This window comes from Botryllus schlosseri, chromosome 9, assembly GCF_051294905.1.
Source record: "Botryllus schlosseri isolate E-star chromosome 9, Bs_hap1, whole genome shotgun sequence".
Classification (NCBI taxonomy): domain Eukaryota; kingdom Metazoa; phylum Chordata; class Ascidiacea; order Stolidobranchia; family Styelidae; genus Botryllus; species Botryllus schlosseri.
Genome location: NC_137244.1, coordinates 27,165,715 through 27,190,896, shown reverse-complemented (window position 1 = coordinate 27,190,896; position 25,182 = coordinate 27,165,715). Strand labels below are relative to the sequence as shown.

Below are 25,182 nucleotides of genomic sequence, written 5' to 3'. Positions count from 1 at the left end.
GCAATTTAATAAAAAACAATTGAAAAATAAAACATAGAGTGACCACAGGACACCGATTCCATACGGGATGTCAAGTGACCGTAGGCCAAGTTCAACATGGGCCGAGTTCGTCATGGATCGAGTTCACTGGTAATCAGGATTAGAGCAAAGAAACATTTCACAAATTAAATTAGAATTAGATTACGGACGTTTCGCTCTCGAGTTGGCAAATTAGACAACTAGAATTATTTAGTTGTCCAAGTTTGCACAAACCCTATCGCAGCAAAGCACTTATGGCGACGTTCCCGTAGCGGTATCTGAGTCAACTTCTATAAAATTTCACTAAACTCAGTCCCTTCTAATGTACCACAATATTAGAGCTTGGTAGCGGAAGTCTGCCTCCACACTTATATTAAATTAATTAAAATGACCCAAAAAGAGTCATTGTACTCTTCACAAAGTTAAGAACTGAATCGCGACGCATCAACCACTGTTATAAACGCCTGCTTCCACGCGTTTGCATTCGGCGTCAAAAATCGTCACGTCGCAAGCCCGGAAGTAGGACGATTATTTTTCACACGGTGGAAACTATTTCGTGGCACACGTCACCTTGCGGCTTAAATGCTAAACAACCTCTACATTTGTTCGCTCTCGGCCCGTCGTCGGGCAAAATTGTCTCTCGAACCCACCGAAACAGCAGAGGAAATCGCGTATATCGAGTAACGTAATCGATCGTCCGGAGATTTTAGTTCGGTTTTGTTATTTCCATGTATGTATAATTGATTATAAGTCAGTTTTATAATATTATAAATAACTTTTAGCACCTGTTGATATAATTCTATCGGCGATACGTGTAAAGTACCGTACGAAACGAACGAAATTCTCTGATATGGAGCATCCAATTTAGCTTCCGATACAAATCAAGCTTTTTTACCAAAAATCATTCGAATTTAGGCTCCAAGAATGTTTGCTGCTTGGGTTTTTACTGCTGATTTTCCATAACTTTTATCTTTTGTAGTATTTATCAGTGTTGGGATCAAGTCACTGCTTTCGAGTCACGAGTCATCTCGAGTCATTGCACATTTTGACTCGAGTCAAGTCAAGTCATTCGATTTTCGAATGTGACTCGAGTCAAGTCAAGTCACTCGTTTTTCGGAGATGACTCGAGTCAAGTCGAGTCAAGTCAAGTCAAGTCACGAGTCAAGTCACAATTCAATTCAAATTGAATTTTCGAAGTGTGAGTCACGATTCAAAGTCATTACATATTGCTCGCTGCGTGAAGGACATATGAATTGGTCATTTATCTTGAATCAAATACCGAATATAAAGGTAAATGCATGCATAAAGGTGCTTTATAACTCACGCACATGTAGAACTGCTAATAAAATACGTAACGGTATAGCTACATACTACCGTCTGTTATTATTATCCAAAATTGAGGATCGAATACGAAGCCTCGAGAAGTAGAAACAAATTGATATCGTACAATACACTACCCAACCCACCCATCTATACATCCGTGAGAATATAAACGCATAAGCTATGTTCATTCGATTGAAGGTTGGTAGGGGTGAGCGCTGCGCAATGTGAGAAATAGAGATACGTTGCGAGTTGCGATTAGATTAATCTACTTCTACTACTACAACGACGTAAGTTGTGATCATTTCGTTTGAGGTCAATTTATTTGTGATGTAACAATGAAGCAATCAGTGAATGAATGGTTGTTCTCGGAAGTGACAATCCGAACATGCACAAGACACATATAGATTTAATCGACACCGCTAACTTGATGACTTGAAATTGACTCGTGAATTTTGCTCCGAGTCACGAGTCAATCTACATTTCTGAAGTGCCAAGTCAAGTCAAGTCATTTTGGTAAAGTGACTGGAGTCAAGTCAAGTCATACGAAAAAGTTGACTCGAGTCAAAGTCATGACTCGAGTCATCCCAACACTGGTATTTATGTCCAATGGTTAACAGTAATATTCGTTTGTCTTGATATAGATACCTACATCTTGCCATATTTATCGTTTATAACTCCGCTGGGTGGCAACTGAATCTAAGACCTTCCGGTCCCCCGTCGTCTCCCAATCCATACCAATGTACTGTTGGTGACATGAATAAAAACATACTGACTGACTGTAGCGTATTTGTTGACTCAAAAAAGTATTTTGCACTATATCCATCATCTTAACTCATGTTTAAAAAAGTAGCAACCCTACTTGGCTCCCATTACGCTATCTTGTTCTGTATTCAGTGTGGAAACCCTAGGTGTCCAGAACGTTCTGTATTTGCCGTTTAGAATATTGTTGCGCGTGGTATGGCTTGAGAAAGCATGTTGAGTAAGCTGATTAGGCAGTTGGCTGAGAGCGTGGCTGAAGATGGATGCGAGTATAGAGTATAGAGTCATACTCTATAATGCGAGGGCGTGAAGTATTAGTAGTTTGGGGCAGCAGCGTGAAGTAGTAGGTAGTTGGTCTTGTATTGGCGGGCTTGAGTTGGACGTACCGGTCGGGGTGTCTGCGCGGATAGTTGGCTGGGGCTACGGCCTAGTCATTGGCGGTGCTGCGCGAGCACCTAGGGAGTGATGTTGCCCCGTTGGTAGTCCGTACTCGCTTGTAGATGGCAAGACTGCTGCTGGGCTAGGTTTAGGCTGATAGGTATGTGTGCGTGAGGCTTGTGTGGAGTTTTGTTACAGTTTCCTGTGCAGTGTGTGTCGTATAGGAGTTATAGATCGTCTGGATTCCGTTATATGTGTTCGTCGGTATCGTTTATTATGAGTTTCTTGTGTCGTATTAATATAATCTTATAACCGCACAGACTTGTGATGTTGTTGGTTGTGCCGTGTTTGTAAGTGTCTTTTGAACAGTCGGCAGTTGCGAAGAGACGAGGTCCAGAGTCCAGAGCCCAGAGGTCCGGAGTATAATACACCCGCGTTTCCCGTTATTGTTACTGGTATACACCGTAATGGGGTCGCTACACTGTGTGCGGGTGTCTTCATATCAAGCGGCAGCAGTTTCGTTGAACACCAAGATTGCCGACTCTGGCAACCAAAATTCATCTCGTTGAAAAAAAATTGTCACGTCACCAGACACCAGACGCGGCTAGCAAAACGAGTGCGAGTGTCACAATCTCTTAATGGCCTCTTCCGGCACTTCATCTCCGTGAATCGCCGGAAGTAAATCGAGCCACGACGCCTCCAACCGTTGAGAACGCCTTCATCCAGGAACTTTGACACCTCGCTCCGTACAAAAGATCGATCCTCTGAGCTGTACTTTCTCGGCTTCACAGCTACAGGCTTTACAGCTGGGTCGACAAACTTGAATATTTCAGGCGGATCACTCACTTAAGCGGCAGCTACGGCACAATGTTTGCGTCCTATTACGAGATCTCCCTTAGGCACACCGAATTCAAATATAACTCTCTTATGCTGTTTGAGGAATTCCAAACCGATAATTACGTCGGCGCACAGTTCATCAACGACGCAAAATTGAGTTGCGCCGTAACCTTTATCTTCAATACGAAGTGTCGCGTGACCAATAACCCGAGCAGAAGATGACTTTGATGCAAGGGTAATAGTGTAATCCCGAGGAGTAAGAGCGAGATTGAGAATTTTGGCGAATGATGAGCTAATGTAGCATTCGTATGCCCCCGAATCTACAAGTACTTTGACCAATCTCTCAGCAACAAAAACTTCCAACGTCGAACGCCTCAAAGAACCGGGTACACCGGCTAGCCAAGCCAAATTGAATTTGCAGACTTTGGCAAAGTGACCCCGTCGGCCACATCTCGAACATTCGCCGTTTCGGGCTGGACAAAACTTGCGAAGCATCGTATGGAAACCGCCGCAAAATAAGCACTTCTTTTTTTCAGGAGACTTCTGTAATGCAGCCAATTCAGAGCTGCAGGACAACACAGGCGATTGATCAGGTGTATGTGAAGTCTTCTGCATTTCCTGATTTCCCGGAACCATGTTAGCGGTAGGAGGCGATATTTCATAGGACGAGGAAAACGCTTGCGCCCGTTCAAGAGAGTCTGCTATCTGCAGGGCTTTTTCGAGTGTTAACTCATCATGTTCGAGAAGACGCAATCTAATGCCAGAGGACCGCAAGCCAGTAATTAGGGCATCTCGCACGGCCTTCATTTTATGCACTTCTGCATTAACAGCTTCAAAATAGCAATCACGAGACAGAGCGATCAACTTTTGTGAGAAATCAGCGACGGTCTCACCAGAGTCTTGTTTAGCAGTAGCGAGTAAATGTCGAGCATATATGATGTTCTTTTTCTTCCGATATAACTTGGTTAGGTGTGCCATGGCAGATTCGAACGTGCCATGATCTTCGATCAAAGCGTACACGCTTGGCGATACATAACCAATCAAAATAGCCAACTTATCGAGAACTGCCCCGGGACGGCCACTGCTAGATTCTTGTCCAGTGTCCGTGCTGCTGGTCGATGGCAAAGAAGACTCTGCAGCCGATATGAAGCTCGACAACATTTTGTCCCAGTGGTTGAATACTTTCGAAGAGTCTTGAGAGCTCGGTAATAAAGCGTAGCTAGACGAAGACGAAACTGCTTGACAGCTTTCTAGGTTTTTATTAACTGAAATTCAGCTACAATCAACTTCACGGAACTAGGACATGCACTCGACAACACAGATATACGCAACTGAGGTACGAAAGGAATGAACAGAGCAAAGTAAACTAATTACAGTAATCAGCACTTATACAATCACCACAACTCACATTATGGACTTTTCATACGTCCGGACATACATGTCAATTGTCAGGCGTCAGTGATTAGCCTACGCTTACATGTCCTGGATTAATAATGCATTTCCTGCTTGGGTACTGCCAGTAAGAAAGCATTTAGGCCACTGCAAAAACTTCGATGTGACGTCCTCCGTATCAATGCCATACGGACAGAAAAAGGCCTGGACGTGCGACTAACAATTCTCAACTTAAACGATTTGGCGTTCTAAACACAAAAACTTTATATCAGGAATCTAGAAAGGGTTAGCTTTATGTATAAGTCGCGAAATCACGCGATTTTACATGTCATTATTGACCGTTGGAGCATTCCAAGGTGGTCGGGAACGAATAACTTCTACTTTTACGAAGTACTTGAGAGTAGTTTTGCTCTATTCCCAGTACTGGAGTAAATCCAATTTTTGGATACTTCTATTTCGCAATATTTTGTGATTTACTTACTTACTTTTCGCTATTACAGTTTGTCAAGTAGAAGTATTACATTTTTCCAATGAGACTGATAGAGAGACTGAGACGAAAAAATTTAAGGGCTTTCGATTTTCACCGATTGCCAACACGAATTTAATTTTTCCAAAAGTTCAATAAAGCGCAGAATTTTCGTCGTGATGCGCGCGAAATAGATATGAGTGACAAATATGTTTACACGATCAATTACTGATCAATATAATTCCTCACCAATATCGAACGTTTCATCACAGAAAATATGGCTAACCAAAACCTTTGAGACTGTCGTATCGTAATCTGACGTGTCCGGCTCTCTGCACCTTCCGCATTGCGCAGATTTTAGATTTTGACAGTTCATGAGAGCGTAACAGAAATTAAACCGTGCATTGTAAGGCGCAGTATATCAGTTCTGTAGTGGATCCATTTGGAATTCTTGTAGTCAATTATATTAAACATAATTTGGTAAGGTGCGAATCCCAATCTTTTACGACCCAGAGATCTCTTCCACGTAGGCCGCCATAGATGCGGATTGACCCCTCCCACGGAAATGAGTGGATTGTGACTTCTGAGATTTAGTTTGCTATTATATATCAAAAATTTTACGTCAGAATTCCGGGTAGTCTTGGTGCCTCGAAGCGAGACCGGGATAGGCGTTCTTTCGGTTGCCGGCGGAGGAAAGAGCGGTTGACCCTTTGTCGAGAACAGTTATTTGCAGACCAATACTATAGTTTAAGATCGGAGTCTCGGGAGATCTTTCATATCTACTGCTCTGGGAAATATTGCTGACTCCTCATCCAGAAACCCGACATGCGTGGGGATTGTGTCTGGAAGTGGCTTTTTTCATAATACCCATTTACAGCAAGAAGCATTCACTTGCAAATTTGCGTCAGTTCTATACTGGTGAAAAATAAAAGCAATCTTTCGAGTCTTGACTCACATGATGGGCTTTTCATACGTCTGAACATGTCAAGCATTAGCATTAGTCCGGAATTGTTGAAATGTTTGAATTGAATCCCTCAAGGCCTAGCCAGAAAAACTGACTATATACCCCTATGCATACGATCCACAGACGCGGTTCGAGTAGAGTATTCTAGCATCTCACATTGAGACGTCTTAACTCGGCGTTTCTTGACCATTTGTACCTCGCAGCACGCTATGAAAGGGAAAAATTGCTCACAACACTTCGACTATACCATGACTGGAGCGATAGCGTAGAGTGCTACGTTGCACCGCTGCGACATCAACGAGTTGCGAGTACGATCGACGTATAGACTCCAGAATCTATCCCGAAATTATGAAAGTTTATCTCGGCTCCTCCGCACAACCCGATCTGCGTAAGGGCTGTTCTACAACAAGTGTGTACATGTTTCGTATGGTGCGATGGAACCAATAGAGGTTTCAATTCTTCCACAGTCGAAATAATAGCAAAACTATTGGCTAATTCTCGTTGATAAATTACCTCATAGTGGCAGGAAGCATACAGCTATAATACTGGAAAAATCATATCACGCTACCCTAGTTCAATCACAAGAATTAAATCAGTTCAGACTCGCGTACTAGTTCCGATGCTGTATTTTCCTAACTCCATTTTCCCCCGCATCTCTGAACCTGACCACGCAGACAAACGAATGTAGCTTTTACTTTATTGTCGTCAAACAAGTGATATAATAAAGATGATTGAAATAGAGAAGGACAAGTTATACGCTTTATTCGATAAAAGGTCAATAAAAAACTGCGCGAAAACCCTGTCATAGCGCCTCCAATGCCCGATAAGTGCGACTCGAACTGATAATCGATGAAAACTGCTTCGTTTCCCAGAACCAGAACCGTCTTTGCGTCACGAATCCGTTTCTTTCAAAGCTTTTTCTTTCAAAATCAGTTGGTACGCGATCTCAAACGCCTGCCCCAGAGTCAGAATGATTTCGTACGCCACGTCCTGAAAGTCAGTTTTGCATTTGAAAAATTCGGAAATTTCGAAAAAACTGGAAAAATTCGAGAACTCAAAATTATTCTAAAATTTTGCATAAACTACATAATCTTGAATACAAACATACGATGTGAAAAATTTATATATTTTGGAAATATTGAAAAAAAAAATCAAAAATTCCTAAATATTTCAAAAATTGAAAAATAGAATTTGAATATATTCTGACAATATGGAAAATTCCATTTTGTTTAAAATAAAATTAAACAAAACTTACAAAAACTTGATGAATTCTAAAATATTGGAAAATTGATCAATTCGAAATCATGATTTGATTTTTATGGTGATTTACGATTTTGTTGCGGGTTTCACACAAAAATGCGCCGTCACTGACCAGAGGAGTGACGACCCAAAACACGTGTTTCAAATTAAGAAACTATGAAAATTTTGAAAAAATCTGAACATATCAATGAATTCACAAAAATACGGAAAACCAGATGTAATTCCATTAGATCAGAATGTTGATTTGATTTCGTCTGGCATGAAATTCGAAATTTTTTGCTACTTTGCAACAAAAACTCTAGCACTCACCGAAGAATTTAACAAAATTCCAAAACTGCGAAAAGTTAGAAAAAATGCTAATATAAAATTTGATAAAATTTTCAAAAATTACGAAAATTCATAGAATAAAAGCAAATTCATTTTCAACTTTCTCTGCTACTTTTGCAACAAAAAAGCGCTGGCACTGACCAGAGTGACGACCCGGAACACGTGGCAATAATGGTGGTCTGTCCGCGCGTCCCTGGTGATGTAGGCCAGAGTGTCCAAGTCTTCTGCGTCTTGAGAAGCAAACGAGATGTTGTGTATCTCGTGCTCGGCTATCTCGTGCTGCAACAGAAATGGAGAGTGAATTGAGAATGACCCACATAATTACATTTCATAGTTATTAATTCATAACACTGGTCAGCAAATGAAAATATATTTTTTACAGACACTTCTACTTTTTCGAGCCAAAGCTACAAACTTTTGCATTTTGTAAAGTAGAAGCAGTTACCTTGGACTTGGAATCGATGAACTTGACTCCCTTGTAGCTGATGGAAAGAGTGACGGTCGGTATTTTCTTCATGGAATCCGTGGATTTCTTCATTTTGGAGCAAGCTTCCACCGTGGACTCGACCCCTTTCACATCTCGGACCAACATCGAACCAAGATACTGAAAATAAAATAGTAAGATAGAAATTTAAAAAAACCTGGCTGTCAAAAGAAAACAATCCCAGTATTTTAATTCAAATTTCAGCCGATATAGGGACTAAAATTTGGGAATAAAATGTGAAACCCGGAACTGAATTTGGTTCCAGTCAAACTTTTTCTAGCACTCAAATTTTAGTCAATATGGACTCGGATGGATTCGAAATAGAAAATGGTTCCCAAAATAATTGGCTCAGGAAATAAAATAGAAAATAAATTAAGGATTTTGAGCTGTATTTCAAAACATAAATAATAATTAATAATGGAATTTAATCAAAAGAAAATGGTAAAAAATTGAAATAATAAAATCTCAGGATTCTGATATAAAATACAGTAGTAAATATATCTATATTTAATTGATGAAAATTTTTTAAATAAATTTCAAGTAAATAAAGTGATAATTAATGTGATGCAGATTAAAATTTTGGTATCATGAAAAATAATCAATATAAATAACAAAATCTAATGAAACTGATGATGGTCCAATTTCAACCAGAAGAGAGGCGAAATATCTAAAAAATACAAAAACCATGGGTTTGGAGCTGTATCTCCTAATATTAATAATAAATAATAATCAATCCCCGTACATAAGCCTGGTAGTTGCAGCAGCTCCTGATGAGCGTCTGATGTTCGTGGCACCAATTCTTGACGACGTTCACGCCTTCCTCCTCCACCGTCTCGTTCGGAGGTCGTAAAACCAATTCTCCGCTCTCGGATAAGTACGACGCTCGACGAGCTCCTGGGACTCGAACTTGCTCTTCGGTACTCTGCGAATGAAGCATACAGCATTGGTAACCGACGTTGGCTACTTGCAATTTAGTGGGGGTAGATAATTCAAAATTATGCCAATACTACTTCAAATTTAAAATCAAAGGTTTTGAAATTGCAGGATTTAAAAACACTAATATGTGCCGTCTTCTCCGCTCTCGGATAAGTACGACGCTCGACGAGCTCCTGGGACTCGAACTTGCTCTACTCTGTCAACACAGCATTGGTAGTCGACGTTGGCTATTTGAAATTTAACGCGAGTAAACACTTCTAAAATATTCCAATACTAGCAAGTGGCTCCGAAAGTTGATTGGGTCACTGCTTTGGAAGATTTTGAAACTGCAGGAGGTAAAACCACTAATGCTCACACAAATACGTGCTGTCTTCAAATATATACGCGTTACGTTACAAAATCGTAAAAAACTACTCAAGTTGAAAAAGTACATTCGGCCGTGATGTAGCATAATTTAAGCAGTTGATTGAAATTGCTAGTTGAAAAATTGACCAATCACACTACAATTTCTACTTTACAAACTCTTGAAAATACTCAGATACATTTTTTCCCAAATGGGGCTGCTCCACTTCATTTTGAACACGCGGTCGCGACAAAGGTAACTCGACCCAAATCTATTTTGTTGCTATATACTTTACTATGGGACTGGACTAGACATGGTACTAATTTCGTCTCTTGACGTGGACCGACATGGAGGATGGTGAAAGTATCTATATCAACTTAAATCATTCATATGGATATCAAATAGTTGTTGGCCGACGAAAATTATGCTATTTCTTGGCGTCTTGTCCTCGTGATGGAAGTGCGGAATTGATGATTCTATCCTTATCACCAACTGCAATGGTTCTATCATCATTATTTTCTCCATTTAGCGGCCAATACTACACCAGGTTGGACTGGATTCAACACAAACACTTTCTAGATATATTATGACCTATTATGAGGCATATAACACTCGCCATATCATACAACTGGTGGAAAATTAACAGCAATGTACCGGTAAGCTGCCACCTGCCTTGGTGTCAATGTCCATCACGAGGACAAAACGCCGAGAAATAACTTCATTTTCGTCGGCTAACAGTTATTTGATATGCATATGGATGATTTATATTGATATGGATACTTTCACAATCCTCGTTGCACGCCAAGAGACGAAATTGGGTCCATGTTTAGTCCATTCCCATAGTAAAGCATATAGCAACAAAACAGATCGAGTTACCGTTGTCGCCACCGCGTGTTCAAAATGAAGTGGAACAGCCCCATTAGAATAGAATTACTGAATGCGTGAAAACTTGGAAATTTGATCAAGTTCACTTTTTATAAAATCAGAGTGGATTCTTACAATGGCAAATGTCTGTAGGCTAGGGGTCTTTAAAATAACTTTTTTAAGATTCTGGGGATTCACTGATTGGATTGTTGGGATGCGTAATATAAAACGCAGCACCATAAATTTGGCCCGATTCAAATCGGCATAACCGACGTAGAGCCAATTGAAATATTAGATATTATTAAAAGAAATATTTTTTTCAAGTTGTCTAAAAGAACGGAAACAATTTTCGCCTACTTCTCCTGTACAGTTCTCCTGTAGCATTTTCAGGGAAACCAGAAATTGGATTAGAATTAAAATTTGAGCATAGAAATATTTCACGAATTAGATTAGAATTAGATCACCATCATTCCGTTCTAATTAAACCACCAGAAGCATCTAGTTGTCAGAGCCTGATAAATCAATCCCAAAATCCTCACCATTCCGCGCTGTAAGGAATCCGAAATCTCCGTCAATTCACAAATTGCGAAACTCAGCGAGTCTTCGCCGCTCGTCTGGCGTCCGTGCTCTGTGGAGCTGGTTTGCGGCACGACTTGGTCCGAGATGCTCGAGTTTGTCCTGTCGCTGCCGCTCGAACTCGAGGTCCCGTACAGAGCGTTGGATTTTGGACCGAGCAAGCTCTGGGAGTAGTCTTTGAAGAAGTTGACGGTGTCCAGGAGAGGACTGCGTGGCAAGGGAGGGCTGGGTTTATGCTGAAATATCCAAGAGCAAATTTGATTTCAGGGGACTAGCACCTAGAAAATTAAAAAAACATCAAAATTTTCAATACATATTTTTGTTGGAAATATGAACTGGTACTTCTGTTCTCGCATCATGGCCTTATCTCACCAGCAAAATATGTAAAAATCGCAAAATTTTAAATTTTACTGGGCATGGCGTTAGTATTTCTTTACTGTGAAAATAAATGTCTCACTTGAGTAGAAACATAGGCCGTCACTTCTACTTGAGCAACAACAACTACTTGTACATGTACTGATGTACACCCTTCCCATCTCAGATTACTTGATTACGAAGGATAAAGCATAGTTTTGAAATTTTGACAACTTGGAATTAGGTTGACCGAACTTGTTTGATTTGCAAAACCCAGGCCTGGAAAACTTACTCTGAAATTGCTACTTCTACGCGAGTATAAATATGCATAGTTACTTCTACGATAACTACTTGTACTACTCAACATTGCACAATATGGCTGTTCAATTTTTTTTTTCAAATTTGACTGGCTACTTGATAAAATGGGTAGGTTGCCTTAAGAAAACTGCACACCAATTTGCGCCCAATTCCAACCTACAGAAGCGTTGCTATAGAAGAAAAAATGAAAATAAACATAAGATAATTTCTAATTTCACTAGCGACCCCATGAAATTGTTGGGTTGTCTGTAAAAACCATGCAATCAATTTTCCGCAATTTCAATGCGTAGAAGCTAAGTTGTTGATGTTCAAAATTAAGGATTTTAAATCCTTGCATTTACGGTGGGGAGATCACAATTAATTAATCGAAGAATTTTCCATTGCAAATACTATATTCTTCAAATCCGTCATTTGACTTATAAATAGGTCGACCAAACTCGTGGTATGGAAAACCACATTGCCAGTTATACTATTGACATTCGTTATTTACATAGCTTCATATCTATAAAACTGGCGGCTTCATAAACATATCTCACAAATAGTTACCTCATTTAAAACCTCTAATCTTATTGATGGCCATTTTGTTACAAAACTCCTTTTGCTAGCTAAGTTAGGCTTAAAGCGTCACAGTAAACAGATATATGAAACAAATGTCTTTCTGCCAACTCTACTTGAGCTCCCACTGAACAAGAAACCAGATTATTAACTATTGATGGCGACTATTTTACAAAACTTGATATACAAGGCTCCTTCCAGCCCGCGCTAGAAACCATAGTCTTGTCTATGGCCTGACAGCAGCATCCTGTGCTGGCTGCCAGGAAATTGCGTCATCGGTTAAACGCAGGACTGGAAATGAGCTACATATTCAATCAGCCTCATATAAGGATTTGAGAATTTGTGGATTCGAGTGGAAAATTTGCGACACTTTTCGATTATCACGAGGCTTTTGAAACAAATTTGAGCCATTGCAATAAGTATGAAACTGGAGTTAAAATTTCAGTCATTACTGGATTTCAGGGGAACAATATTAATTCATTAATTTAATTTGATACAATATTATGTCTGGACTCACTCGCATTGATATTGTAGACTCCCTAATCCATTTTAAGCACAATTTCTTATCCAAATCAAAAAGAGTATTGACGTGAAATGGTGCGCAGCGCGAAGAAAATTATTGATTTCAATTCATCTTCCCCGAAAATATTCCACTTAATAATATTAGGGTTCTATCTCAGACATGGACAACTAGAAATTGTAGGGTTTTCCATATTAGACTAGAATTAGGATTTAAGTACACTTTTTTTCTGAATCAGAATTTGAACTTTGCATCAAATCACGAGAATGGCGAATGTCTGTACAGTTCTTAAGTAGGTTTTTCAGAAAAACCAGAAATGAGATCCTAAAAACAGATTACAGATTACCGGCATTTGACTTCAATTAGTCTAATTAGAAAACCAGAATTAGGTAGTTTGGTGAAAATACAGGATTTGATTTTTAAAATATGAAAAATCTTGAAAGCCCATTCTCGCACCTTGACTGCAACTCCGTTTGTAGAAATATTTGTGGATTTGTGAATTCGAACACAACCGAGGGAAGCTTGTATTCGTTTCCTGTGTCCAAGCAAGGGAATGATCTGAAAAATGTCAGCTTTAAAACGTGAGAATCACCCAAAAGAAACAGAATTCTCACAGCTTCGAGCTCAGATTCGGTGATTTTCCGAACTTTTTCCACCGAGTTGAACCCGTATTTGACGAAAAGCCGTTTGTATTGTTGCAACGATATCGACCGAAGCCAGTCTTGTAGCGATTGCGGTCGATCTTCTGATATCTTTGGCAGGAATTCGAGAGACTCGAGCAAGCGTCGTCTGTGGCTCGCGTTCTGGACGTTCATCGCTATCAGGTCCTCCTCTTCTAAGATGTCAGGGGCCTGGCGATGGAAATATTTCTTGCGTTGAAATATCTTCACGCGTATAAAGAGATGCAATATCAAGCACCAAACAGAGAACACACAGTGCCGAAACTAAAATGATCGTCGATACAATTTCATTTTAATATTGTCATGGCTGTGTTTGGAAATAAGCTACTACTATAAATCATGATCAAAGGATCAATGCCACTTCAAAAAAATAGTAGATTTGAGCACAAACTCCAGCGTATTGAAAAAAATCCCAAATAGTAGCAACCTCGAACAACATGTTTTGGGATTTAATACAGTATCGAAAGCAAAAGGCACAGTAGGGTGGCAAATGGGCGTGAAATATATTCTGATTAAATGCCATATATTCTATGCTATGTCATCCCACAGCATTATATTGTAATCATGACCATTGCAGTAATTGAATAATGGGTCATAATCGTGTTATTGTGATGAGTGTGTCGCAAAAGTTGACCAGATCTGAGCAGAAACTCCACCATTCCCAGGAAAAAGGAACTCGCTACTATCAGCAACCTCGCTGCCACGTTTTTGAGGTTCCAATACCGTGTAGAAACAGAAAGGAACACCAGGGTGGCAAAATATCTTCATCAGATACGGCACGCATCCTATATTGCAATCATGATCACAATGACCGTCCCCTAAAGGCACTCACAAGAAAGTTGACGTGGTCAAATCCGTTCCCAGCGAGCACTTGTCTGTACTGAGGCAGGTTGATATCCGATAGCCAGGTCTCGACATCTTTCGGCAGGTTCTTCCCCGTCATGATGTAGAGCAAAGTCTTCTCGAACTCCTTCCGATATTCCACGTTCTCGTTTTCACGACCGAGACATTTCACGCTGTTGGCGATCTGCAACAAGAGCCTCTAACAACATGTGGGTCACAGCGTCGGGGGCGTGGTCGCTACCTTCGTCCAATCGTCGTCCGTTTCTCGTTCGCTTTCTGAAAACAAAGGTGTTCGCGACACAATCAAATATCTCTGTCTGTCAGGCACCTACCCGCGGCATTGTTCCTGAGTGACGTCACAGTGTCGACAATGGCAGGGAAATCCGGCAGCCCGTCGGACATCGGACTCGACAGTTCCGGAGATCTGAGATTTGGAGAATAAGTCAGAAGCGTCCTTAGCACGATGGTGACGTCACACACCTGGCGTAAGAGATCTGGTTGTCGTAGCTGGAGAACCTTTTCTCGAGCTCCATCTCGAGATGCGGCGGCGATTGGTCGACGCGTTTGTAGGCGGGTTCGCAGCCGGACGAATCAGAAGCGCGGTCACGTGCGCCGCACACGCGCGAACGATACGAGAGGCTCGAGCCGCGGATTAGACCTGGGAGATGGAGCATTGTGACGTCAGGTTCTAAAACCAAAGTACGTTTTCGGAAAGCTACTCTCGCTGGCTACGGTTGGCTGCACGTTCTGCCCACGATAAGTTATCAAAGGAGCCGGCCACTCTCCAGCCAAGCATTGACCAGGTCAGCGAACGGGCGAACAAACCTCGTTGACAAACGCGCCGCGAACCTGCGTGAAGCGCAACAGAACGCTTTAATGCTTCTTGCTAACATTGGCGCAAAGACATTTTCAAACGTTGGCTGCCGAGGGTAGCGCCCGACGAAAGTCAACACAAAATGTACGGGTCGAACGTTCTTCGATTGTGCCACAGGCTCACAACTCATCTAGGCTGCGCTCGCAAAATCTCGAAACGATAAGTCGCTAAAGGAGGCCCGATTTTAAACCGCATCAATAATTCAACACGCGTCCGAAACGCGGGGGGTTTTGTGGGAGCCTGCGATCATGGGCGAGCGTACGTTCGAGTCAATCCCAAATATCGATGTTCGAGATTACGTCCGTTGGGAACGAGACTGAAATTAAAACGCAAACCTCAATAAGGCTGCTTCCAGCGCTGTCATGAATTAATCATGACCGTACTACGTCATCACGCGCCGAATGGTGTGCGCGACTGAAACTCGGTCAAGCCTAGGGTTTAGAGAATTTCCGATGATCCTCAGATCTAACATCTCAAGCCGTTGATCGATTTCCGTTGATTGAAAATACGCGAACGATCGGACCGTGGTTCGCGATCGATTAAAGTGCTCTTGTGACCAATCCGAAAAGGTTTTGACGGAGATGAGTCTAGAAATACTGCGGAAACCCAGCGCTTGGGAAGACTACCAGGTCAATTCGGAACTTCAATTCGCCGACCCTAGCACCCAACCATAACCCTCAGCCTGCTGATTACTGCATACTCAGTACCAAGTAGGTAGAGGTTTTACAGCTACTGTCTCGGGTGAACTCGACATGTTGGATGAGGCACTTCAAATGGGTGAACCAAATCTTAACCTACCCCTAACCTAACACACAACAATAATCCCAACCAAGACATTGTGCCTACTAAAGTACGTACGTACAAGTACGATAGGCTACTGAGTAAGTCTTCTAAGCCTACTTTTGTCTCGGAAATTACTGAACTTTCTGAACTGCGCAGAACCTGTAGTACCGCAAAATTTACACTTCCTTGTACACATCCTTCCTACGTTGCTGGTCAAACCTGTGCCCCTAACCACGAATATTCTACATACCGAGCCCCGTATATCAGCGGCTCTCAACCTTTTTGACATAGCGAACCGGAATAACTTCAAAACCACTACCGTTTATCACAATTCACTCAAACAGTCATATGGGCACACGTTAGTCAATATTGGTGCATACGGCAAAGCATTCATAATAGTTTTAACAATTCTAATGCCGAATTAACCGGTTACCGCACACTTTGTACACACGGCAAGGTCGGGTTGCTCTCGGTGCGCAAAATTTCTGATTGCCGAGCGGGTTCCAGTTCTAACTTAATTTACACAGACGATTTGACGGCGAACCTTGGCCAATCCTTACCGCGATGTCTTCTGCCCGAGACGCAAATTGGCAAGTCCGGGAAGCAGCTGGTGGTGTCCATATCGCAAAACTAACTCATAACGTTATGATTAACTACATATGCGTGAATATGGAGGAACGAATAGAATTATTAACAATAACCTGAACACAACTACCACAATCACGATGGCAATTGGAATCGCTATGCAATGATCCGAACTCAACCGCGTAACTAATCGAGACGCCGTACATTTCAACATCGCTGCCAATCGTCGAGAATTTACAAAAATCACCGACCATTCGATGACAAGGAAACCGATTGTTATTTTAGGCTCAATTAGGCGGAAATTATCAAACCATTCGCTACGTATCAATTGCAGGATACGAGATAGGGTTGTTTTCAGACTATCGGTTCCGAAAGTTTCAAATATCTTCGCTTTTTTATGACTGTGGAATGAGTGACAGTTTTTTGGGTCATCACGATATGGTGACGCAATACCATCTCTATTTATTACAATGCATTCAACCGACCGGGCTTTCAAAGCAGCACCAACTATTATCGACTCGTGAAGGCGTCTTGTTATATAACAGGGGTGTCAACTAAAGAGTCTATCTTGTTTTAATACTCTCACAGTGTATTGAACGTCCTGGGCTTTGAAAACGATTGCATTAAAAAGATTGCGCACATCTGCTACGTGGCAGGTGCTAGCTGTGTCTACTGTGGTGTAATCCGGTTTACGAGAATTATCGTAACGACAAGCAGTTGCATCTTTGTTTCGAGAGGTCGTAAAGAAATCAGGCTCGCAGCACAAAGCGTAATGGCGTCATAGCTGGCTGAAGAATCAACGCGCCTGAGGCTGCAATCAATTAGCGCCTCATTTAACTTTTCAACCCAACAACATTCGCTTTTCACGATAAATTCGACCTTCTCAAGCAGATCTATTATTGCCTCATAGTGTCATAGTATTTCACGTTACGCTGAGCGATATTAACACTCATTTGGATACCGAACTTCAGAACAACACGAAATAACAACTTCATTTGGTTAATTTTAGTCGTTGACGATTATCCTTGTCGAGTGTCGCCCGAAAATATTCGGGCTTATTTCGCTATCGATATAGCATTCAAATCTGTAGTTTTTTTGCTTTTTGATAATTGTTGCTAATATTTGATTTGAAGTCTTTGAACAACTCACTACGCATTTAGTGAATAAATTAGCAATACTTCATCGTGAGCTTTTAGTAAATAATCCTATGCCGTTTTTGAAAGGCTGCAAATATTAAACTCGACTCATCAGTCGAAAGAGGCTGTAGTGTAGATTGACGACGGTGCAGCTGCGGCGCTCTCGCGTATCAATTTCGGGTTGGTGACCCGTGTCGATAGGATCGTTGTAAATGGATTGTGACGCTAGGAACCTGAAATAATGTCGCCCCCATTCCAATATCGCATCCACTACAGTACGATAATAATAGACGAATACCGGTTGCCCGGCATTGAAAAATGTGAGGTGATGAAAACAACTAAAGATACTTGAGCAGATATCATTATATCTTACGAAAAAAACCAACCACGACACAGAAACGGCATTTGAACAAGCGACACTTCGGAAAAACGCTATCCTACTCAAAACTAACCTGAACCCAGGATATGTGCCTCTAATATGCACAAGTCTGCTTCTAGCTTAAAGTTGCTGTCTGATTTCAAAGACACTCAAAATCATTTCGAGTGCTAAATCTTTTCATTGTACGCAATCTTGTGGTGTCCTAAAATGCGACAATAAATGTCAACAGGCGGAACTAAACTTTCGCTAGAGAAGTCCGAGGTAGTTTTTCCATTATAGCGCAATCTTGTGGTGTTTTGGTATGATCAATAATCTCAATATAATGACTGACCATGACCAGTTACCATTGACCAACCAAGACACCACGAAATCAACTTTCACAACACGCATGCTAAACTGAATATATTCCAATATGAACGGACTATTCAATGGTATATGAAGTTCTGTACCTTCTCTTCAACTGAGTAACCGTTGGAACTATAAATCTAGTCTCACAACTCAATTCATATCGCGATCATAAATTCGAATCCACAGAGTCGACTCAGTCAATCAGCAGGCGACCTCGTAACGCCTGTCATTGTTACCATAATTGATACAGCGCTGTCATTGTCATTGAACAATCACAAAGCGACATTCCACAGAGAGAAATGCAAGTATTTCATTCGAATGAAACTGACATCTACGAGAATCTCAGAGGCACAGAACTTCAATATACGAATGAACAATAACGAAGCTCACAATTCCTGACTTCGCTACGAGCGGAATACACAGCTGGATATCACAAGGAAACCCTTCACTTTAGCTTTCCGCCTCGCGCACAAAAGACGCGTAGGCCGTGAATCATAAACTACACTTCAACGTTGAATGATACTACAATGGCGGTGGGAGAAGGGGTTCGCAAACGAAACAAGCTTCTCTCGCTGAAGGCACTTGACGAGAAATGACAAACTACACAGCGCGGTACGCTTTTGACAACAAATCAGACTGGAGCGTTTCATTAGACATATTCAAGTGAAATGCCGGCAATATAATTTGTGAAATGTTTCTATGCAATCATGCAATCTAATCTGACAGTTTTCTAGTTGTCCGATTTCAATTCTGCTTTCTGGTTCTCCTAAAAATGCTATCGCGCGACACGAGCCAAGCCCGGTGTACACTTCAGACATTTGCCATTCTCGTGCTTATGAGGATCAACTCTAATGCTTTGATATTTATGTTTTCTGAATTGAATTGAATTTTCAAGTTTTTGCGAATTCTATTTTGGTAAAAACTGTCTACTTATAATTCTATTCTGACAATATTCTAGCTTTCCAATTCCGCAACAAATCCGAGTTCGGGACATCTACCGCGCGATGCTACATTACTAGGCTGTCAGTATTTGCACAGAAAAGTGAGTCACGGAATCTTCACGATTCGATACACTTGATGAAATACAAGAATCGAGACAGCTGGGGTTAAGCTGCCGTTTCGTAACAACAAGCAGCCCGCGAGTCGTTACATGGATTGCGCGTAAAATTGACACAGAGCAAACAATGTGTCTGATTGCGGAGGCCGTCGAAGTAGAAGTAGCAGCATCGTAAATTTGTGTTCGAGTTTACGTTAAAGTAACGATATAAGACGCTAGAAGGAACCCAGCTCGAAATAATGTCGCATCATATCTAGAACCTGAATACCGGTCCTATAATAGTATCCGTTGCCCGGCATTGGAGAATGCGAGGTTATGAAGAACTATACAGTTAGTTTGCGATCCTTGAGCGAAGTTAACCGCAATACACATCTAATACATTACCATGTATTATTAGAGCGCAAAATGAACAGCGCATTAACAGAGTGTTAACAGTACAGAACCATTAAAATATGATTTTCACACAAAACGAAAACACAATAACATTGCAAATCTTTTGCAAACCTTTGAAAGTGTAATCTTATTGGTCGTTTGAAACGCAAGCGCGACACCAATTGCTTGATTACAAATGAGATTTCCAAATATTGGAGATAGAATTGGCATTTGAAATTGACTTCGATTTCAAATCCCAAACTCCCCCGCGTACGCCACTGCAAGTGCACGCGTCGCACCACGACAACTATCACTTGACTACTGTCTAATTGACTGCAACTAACGATGGCCAGGACGGGCGTAACGGTCGCGAGTCATATGTAGGAGGCGAGTGTGTCTTGAGCTCCAGGGGCTGGCTCAACGACGGATTACTGGTCAAGAACCAGCGCAATAAATATTGGAGATGAAACGTCATTTCAAAAAGACGAAGTGTCGATTTTAAATCCATACCGTGTGATAATTGCAAATAGACAGAATATAGCAAAGTGCCGGACTTGGATTGGCTGCAATTTGCAAAAGCATCGTGTTACGACAATCATTGGGTCGGAATGTCAACAGAATGATACTTTGCGGTTGAATGAGAGAGGTTGAAACACGATCGTTTGGCTCCGATTACATTTGTTGATTTGGGGCGGGTTGACGGGCACGCGTCGTGAGCAATCGGTCATATCGTGCGGATCATATTTCATTCACTTTTTAGAGATTTTTAATTTCCTAGAAAACGAAATTCCGTCCACGAAAAGCGATACTTTGCGCCATCTTGCGAATCAGGCAAAACACATTTTCAACAAAACGTTGTGCTCGTCTGCTCGAACATGAGTGTTCCGAAAATTATATTACGAGTATCGTCGTAAATATCTGCGTACAAGTAGAAGTGATGATTTGCAAGGGAGTAAAATAATGTTCAAAAGATAAGATTTAAATAAATTTGAATAAATAATTTGTAAATGCTATATTTTCAAAATGTAAAATTCTGTACTCCAATAAATTCGCTTCTACTGGTTGAAACAGTGCCAAAATTGGCGTGCAGCGTTTTTTCAGATACGGTATCCAAACAATTTCATGGGGGTAGCCAGTAGAATTTGAATTTTCAAAAATATATTCTATATATTATTCAAATTAATGAAATCTAAAAGTTAAGGAAACGTGTAATACTCTGCAAAATTATGTCACACTGGTAAAACAAATGTGAGTCAGAACTGTTGTTTGAGTCAATGTGTTTGTGCGCGACTGAATGCTTAGTGCGGTCAATTATTATCTGTATCGTAACATTCGTAACCAAAAGCAAAATTTGCGTTTTTAGATTCATACCACACAAATGTAGAGACTCTTGCAGGTACAGAACTTGAGTATATACTAATAATATATAAAAACAGTGATACAATTGTTGATATACGAAGTTTTTTTCAATTCACTACTAGATGCTGAAGACTACAATTGGAAATATTCGAGTTCATTTTTCAATACGAGTATACTATTCAAACGTATATATAACTGAAGTAACGCTGAATATCAAAACAAGTTTGATTCACGAGCTAACGGCCTGTTTATGAACACGATATGACTAGAACGTACGTAATTTAGGTAATTTACGATGAAATATCGGTTCGCTCTTTGTCAAGGATCAAGAATCACGACAACTTTACAAAATACGACTCACTTTTCAGCCGCAAATCTCCGACAAAGCAACGTTCTCGAACCAGAAATCACCTCTCGTAGATAAAGCCCATAAATCCCAGGTAGCAGCCGGTTGTTATGACATAACAATACGTAATATATCACGCGTTCTGATAACACGAAATCCAAGGGAGTTATCGACCGTGATTTCAAACAAGCTTTTAAATTATAAACTCATTTCACTCGAATCTACAACAGACGACCATCTACAGACAAAAGTAACATCGCTATACTCTGGGAGTATTTAATGAGTGTAGCGTGTCATTCAGGTATTTTATAGCCTAATTTGTATGTTATTTAGTAGGGCTGGTTAATATCAACTGGAGATTCGAGTCGATTATCCTTCATTATATCAGTATGAATGATGTGGAAAGTTCAAATTTGTATACTTTAAGCGACCACAAAGAATACAATCCCAGTTTTACAGCTCATTAAACACAATTTGGTATGTTTTCGACCATACATATTTCATTGTACTTTGCGACAATTCTGTGGGTTGATTCACGACTTCGCAGAGATGTCATTTCCACTAACTTGCGTAGCTTTGCACTATCGACGTGTTTTGTATGCTGTGATACGGCCTATCCAGACTTACAACCTTCCACAGTGGAAAGTAGCATCGAAACTATAATTGTTGATAAATGAACTCTTAGCGGCAAAGAGCGTGTAATTTCAGTCCTGGCAAAATCATCTCTCATTACTACCCTCGAATCATGAATATGTATATTCGATTCAGCCCTATTATACTTGCCAACACGAACTCACTGTTTCTTGCGATAAATAATTCTTGAAAAGGCAGCACCTTCTGTATAAACTGTTCCGCTCAAAAAGGCCTTTCGCTTTTCCAAGTATAGCTGTGCGTCGATATTCTTCGTCTGTTACAAATCGCTCTCAAAGGACACTCCAACTTTTCGAGTAGAAAGCCTAAACTATTCGAAAGCGCGCAGTCGTCACGGTCGTCGCATCAGACGCGCGATGCTTGTTTTCAACGATTAAGCCTCGCGCTACAAACTATCTCGAGTGGCAAGCAATTAAGATTACATGGAAACGCTTTCTAGGACATAATTACATCTGTGATTGAATTAGCCACGACTGATTTTAGATCGAGTCTAATTTGTGAAATGTTTCTATGCTCGGATTCAAGTGTAAGTTTTGGTTTCCTGAAAATGCTACAAAGAACTGTAGCCTGCATTGTGCGAAGCGATAATTCGAGTCTAATTTGAAAAAAACTGCAGCTATCATTTTAACTGTAATCTGTAAATTTCAATTCTAATCTAATCCGGAATTCAATTTAATTTCAGATTATTTGCGAATTCAGTGATTAATAAAATGGTTAGATATCATTTCAAGTCGAAGGTTGAAAATTTTATAGTTGTCAAACTACATAGGCCAAAATGCGTGTCTGATTGAAACACTACTCCAAGTAGATTAGACTCCCATCCATACATTTTGATATTATCGCAATGTTGCGAAATGATACAACAAATATTTATAAACTGAAGTGAACTTTCGATAAAGAAGTCTCGAGGTTGCTGGACCACAGTAACAGTATTTGGAAGACTATCCCACGGTCGAAATCAATAAGCAGTTTCTATTGAGTAAATACGAGTCAGCATCCGTGATTACAGTGCCACGACCTGATAGATAGACTCCGCCCGCCTACACGTATCACACGTTTTACCGCTTGTCTTTCATATGTAATCCTCTTCTACTTTTCATTCAGTTTGCATGCCTTCTATTCACATCGCCTAGGTTAGGTGGGTGTCCGATTTCAAAGCCTACTCCAAGCCGTTTCCACACCTTCCTATCTTTTCATTGTATCGCAGTCTTGTATAGTGTTTTAAAATTATGAAATTACCAACATAAACTAAAATTATCTGTCATTGTGCGTATATTTCTACAACCTGATTTACAAGGGTAAATCTTTCCCTCAAATGCGAGTTACATCTTTCTACTTGCCCGATTCGCTGAAAACTGACAATATTCCCGACGTGGATAACACAAAGGACCCGTCATAACACAATCGGATTTTAAAACCTCCGAGACTCCTTTCAGAAACGCTATCATGGCATCCCAGTTATTTCCATGGAGGTTACAACAATACGAGGCGCTTTTACGGCGTAGACTCCCACACAGACTAGGTAACTGGTGACTACGAAATAGACTTGGACAACTAGATAATTCTAGTGTTCTAATTAAACTAATTAGAGTGAAATTACAGGAATCTCATTCATGAAGTGTTTCTATGCTCTCACTGTAATTATAATGTTTTTCCTGGTTTTCGTGAAAATGCAACATAACTATACCGGGCCAAGCTTGGTGCACAGACCAGACCTGGACTACAAGATAATTCTAGTATAGTTTTCGAAGTGTTTCTTTGCTCGAAGTCTAAATATAAACTTATTTGTGAAATGTATTTATGGTCGCATTTTAATTCTAATCAAATTTCCGATTTCCCTGAAAATGCTGCAGGTGAACTGTGTAGTTCGAAACGGCCTAAGCTTGCGGTACAGACATTTGCCGTACTCGCGCGTATGAGAATGGGCTCTGTTATGATATGATACGAACTGACCTTGGTTTCTGTTTATTTCTTTCTACTTCGTAAGATGTTCCAATTTTTGCGACGAATTCAGTACCTCTGCCTGCAATCTAATTTGAAAAAGCTGATAACATTCTAGTCGCCAAACTCTGTTTACAACGTATAGACTTCTACACGCATTTACCGACTCTCGGCTATGCATAACGTTACGTGTGAAATCGCGAGCTCGACGTGCAAGCGCGAAGGTAATAATCACCGCAATGGCTCGAAACCTGAACGATATTTCGCGTGTTGATGATCGACAATTAAAGACAGACGGCCTCGGGCGTCGAGACGATTCGCAAATAACAACAACGCGATCACGATACGATCGTATACGCATCTAGCGGACCAAATCAACAGCCGCCGACTTGCGTCGCCAAAAGTGTCAACACTTACTGAACCGGACTTGGGCGCTAGAAAATGTTCAGCTTTTTCAAATTACATTAGAATTAGAATTACAGAACTACAAAGTTTATTTCCAAATTAGATAAAACTATAATGATAGCTGCAATGCAAAGTTATTTTTCCAAATTATAATTACAGCTGCAGTTTTCTTTCTTTCAAATTAGACAAAAGTAAGAATTATAGCTACATTTTTTTCAAATGATACTAAAAATATAATTACAGCTACCAAGTTTTCTTTTCTTCAAACTTCAGTAGAATTAGGACGATAGCTACACAAGTATTTCCACATTGGATTCAAATTAGAATTATAGCTACATAGTTTTCTTACTTAATTCGCGAAAACTTGGACATTTGAATCAGTCTCGTTGATATCAAATCAGACTTCAATCTTATGAGCACGAGAATGGCAAGTGTCTGTATAGCAAGCTTGGTTTGTTTCGCACGTTACAGTTCTACTGCAGCATTTTCAGGAAACCAGAAATGAGATTAGAAGCAAAATGAGAGCATAAAATCATTTCACAAATTATAATTCCGGTATTTCGTTCTAATTAGTCTCCAGTAAATCAAAATTATCTTGGGAACAGAAGATGCATGAAAAATACTTCGGTTAATTCGGACACAGGCTGGCGACGCCGAGGCTATCGTTTGATTCGTTTTTCTGTTGAAGCAAACGCGGCCTCGTCAGTTATTAACTTCAATTTCATCCGCTGTCGAATCATTGCTTCGAG

General features: G+C 40.5%; 1 protein-coding gene and 1 long non-coding RNA gene across 10 annotated transcripts in view; both read right to left on the bottom strand.

Annotated features, from left to right (window-relative positions):
• Positions 1-6,817: 6,817 nt before the first annotated feature.
• LOC145447280 (uncharacterized) overlaps positions 6,818-25,182 on the bottom strand; it is a 39,136-nt gene continuing 20,771 nt past the window's right edge. For all 9 annotated transcript variants that reach the window (XM_080325698.1, XM_080325699.1, XM_080325700.1 and 6 more), the window contains 11 exons: positions 14,678-14,855; positions 14,530-14,621; positions 14,439-14,473; positions 14,187-14,381; positions 13,289-13,525; positions 13,131-13,232; positions 10,891-11,163; positions 8,951-9,130; positions 8,170-8,328; positions 7,866-8,003; positions 6,818-7,127 (listed from right to left, as the gene is read on the bottom strand). In XM_080325698.1, the coding sequence (XP_080181824.1) occupies positions 7,029-7,127; positions 7,866-8,003; positions 8,170-8,328; positions 8,951-9,130; positions 10,891-11,163; positions 13,131-13,232; positions 13,289-13,525; positions 14,187-14,381; positions 14,439-14,473; positions 14,530-14,621; positions 14,678-14,855 (1,688 nt within the window). In that variant the 3' untranslated portion in view covers positions 6,818-7,028. The remainder of the gene's footprint in view (positions 7,128-7,865; positions 8,004-8,169; positions 8,329-8,950; positions 9,131-10,890; positions 11,164-13,130; positions 13,233-13,288; positions 13,526-14,186; positions 14,382-14,438; positions 14,474-14,529; positions 14,622-14,677; positions 14,856-25,182) is intronic.
• LOC145447282 (uncharacterized) lies at positions 17,713-24,730 on the bottom strand. Its single transcript, XR_013917515.1, has 2 exons — positions 21,452-24,730; positions 17,713-18,156 (listed from the first exon to the last, which is right to left on the bottom strand). It is a non-coding gene; the product is annotated as an uncharacterized LOC145447282 (long non-coding RNA).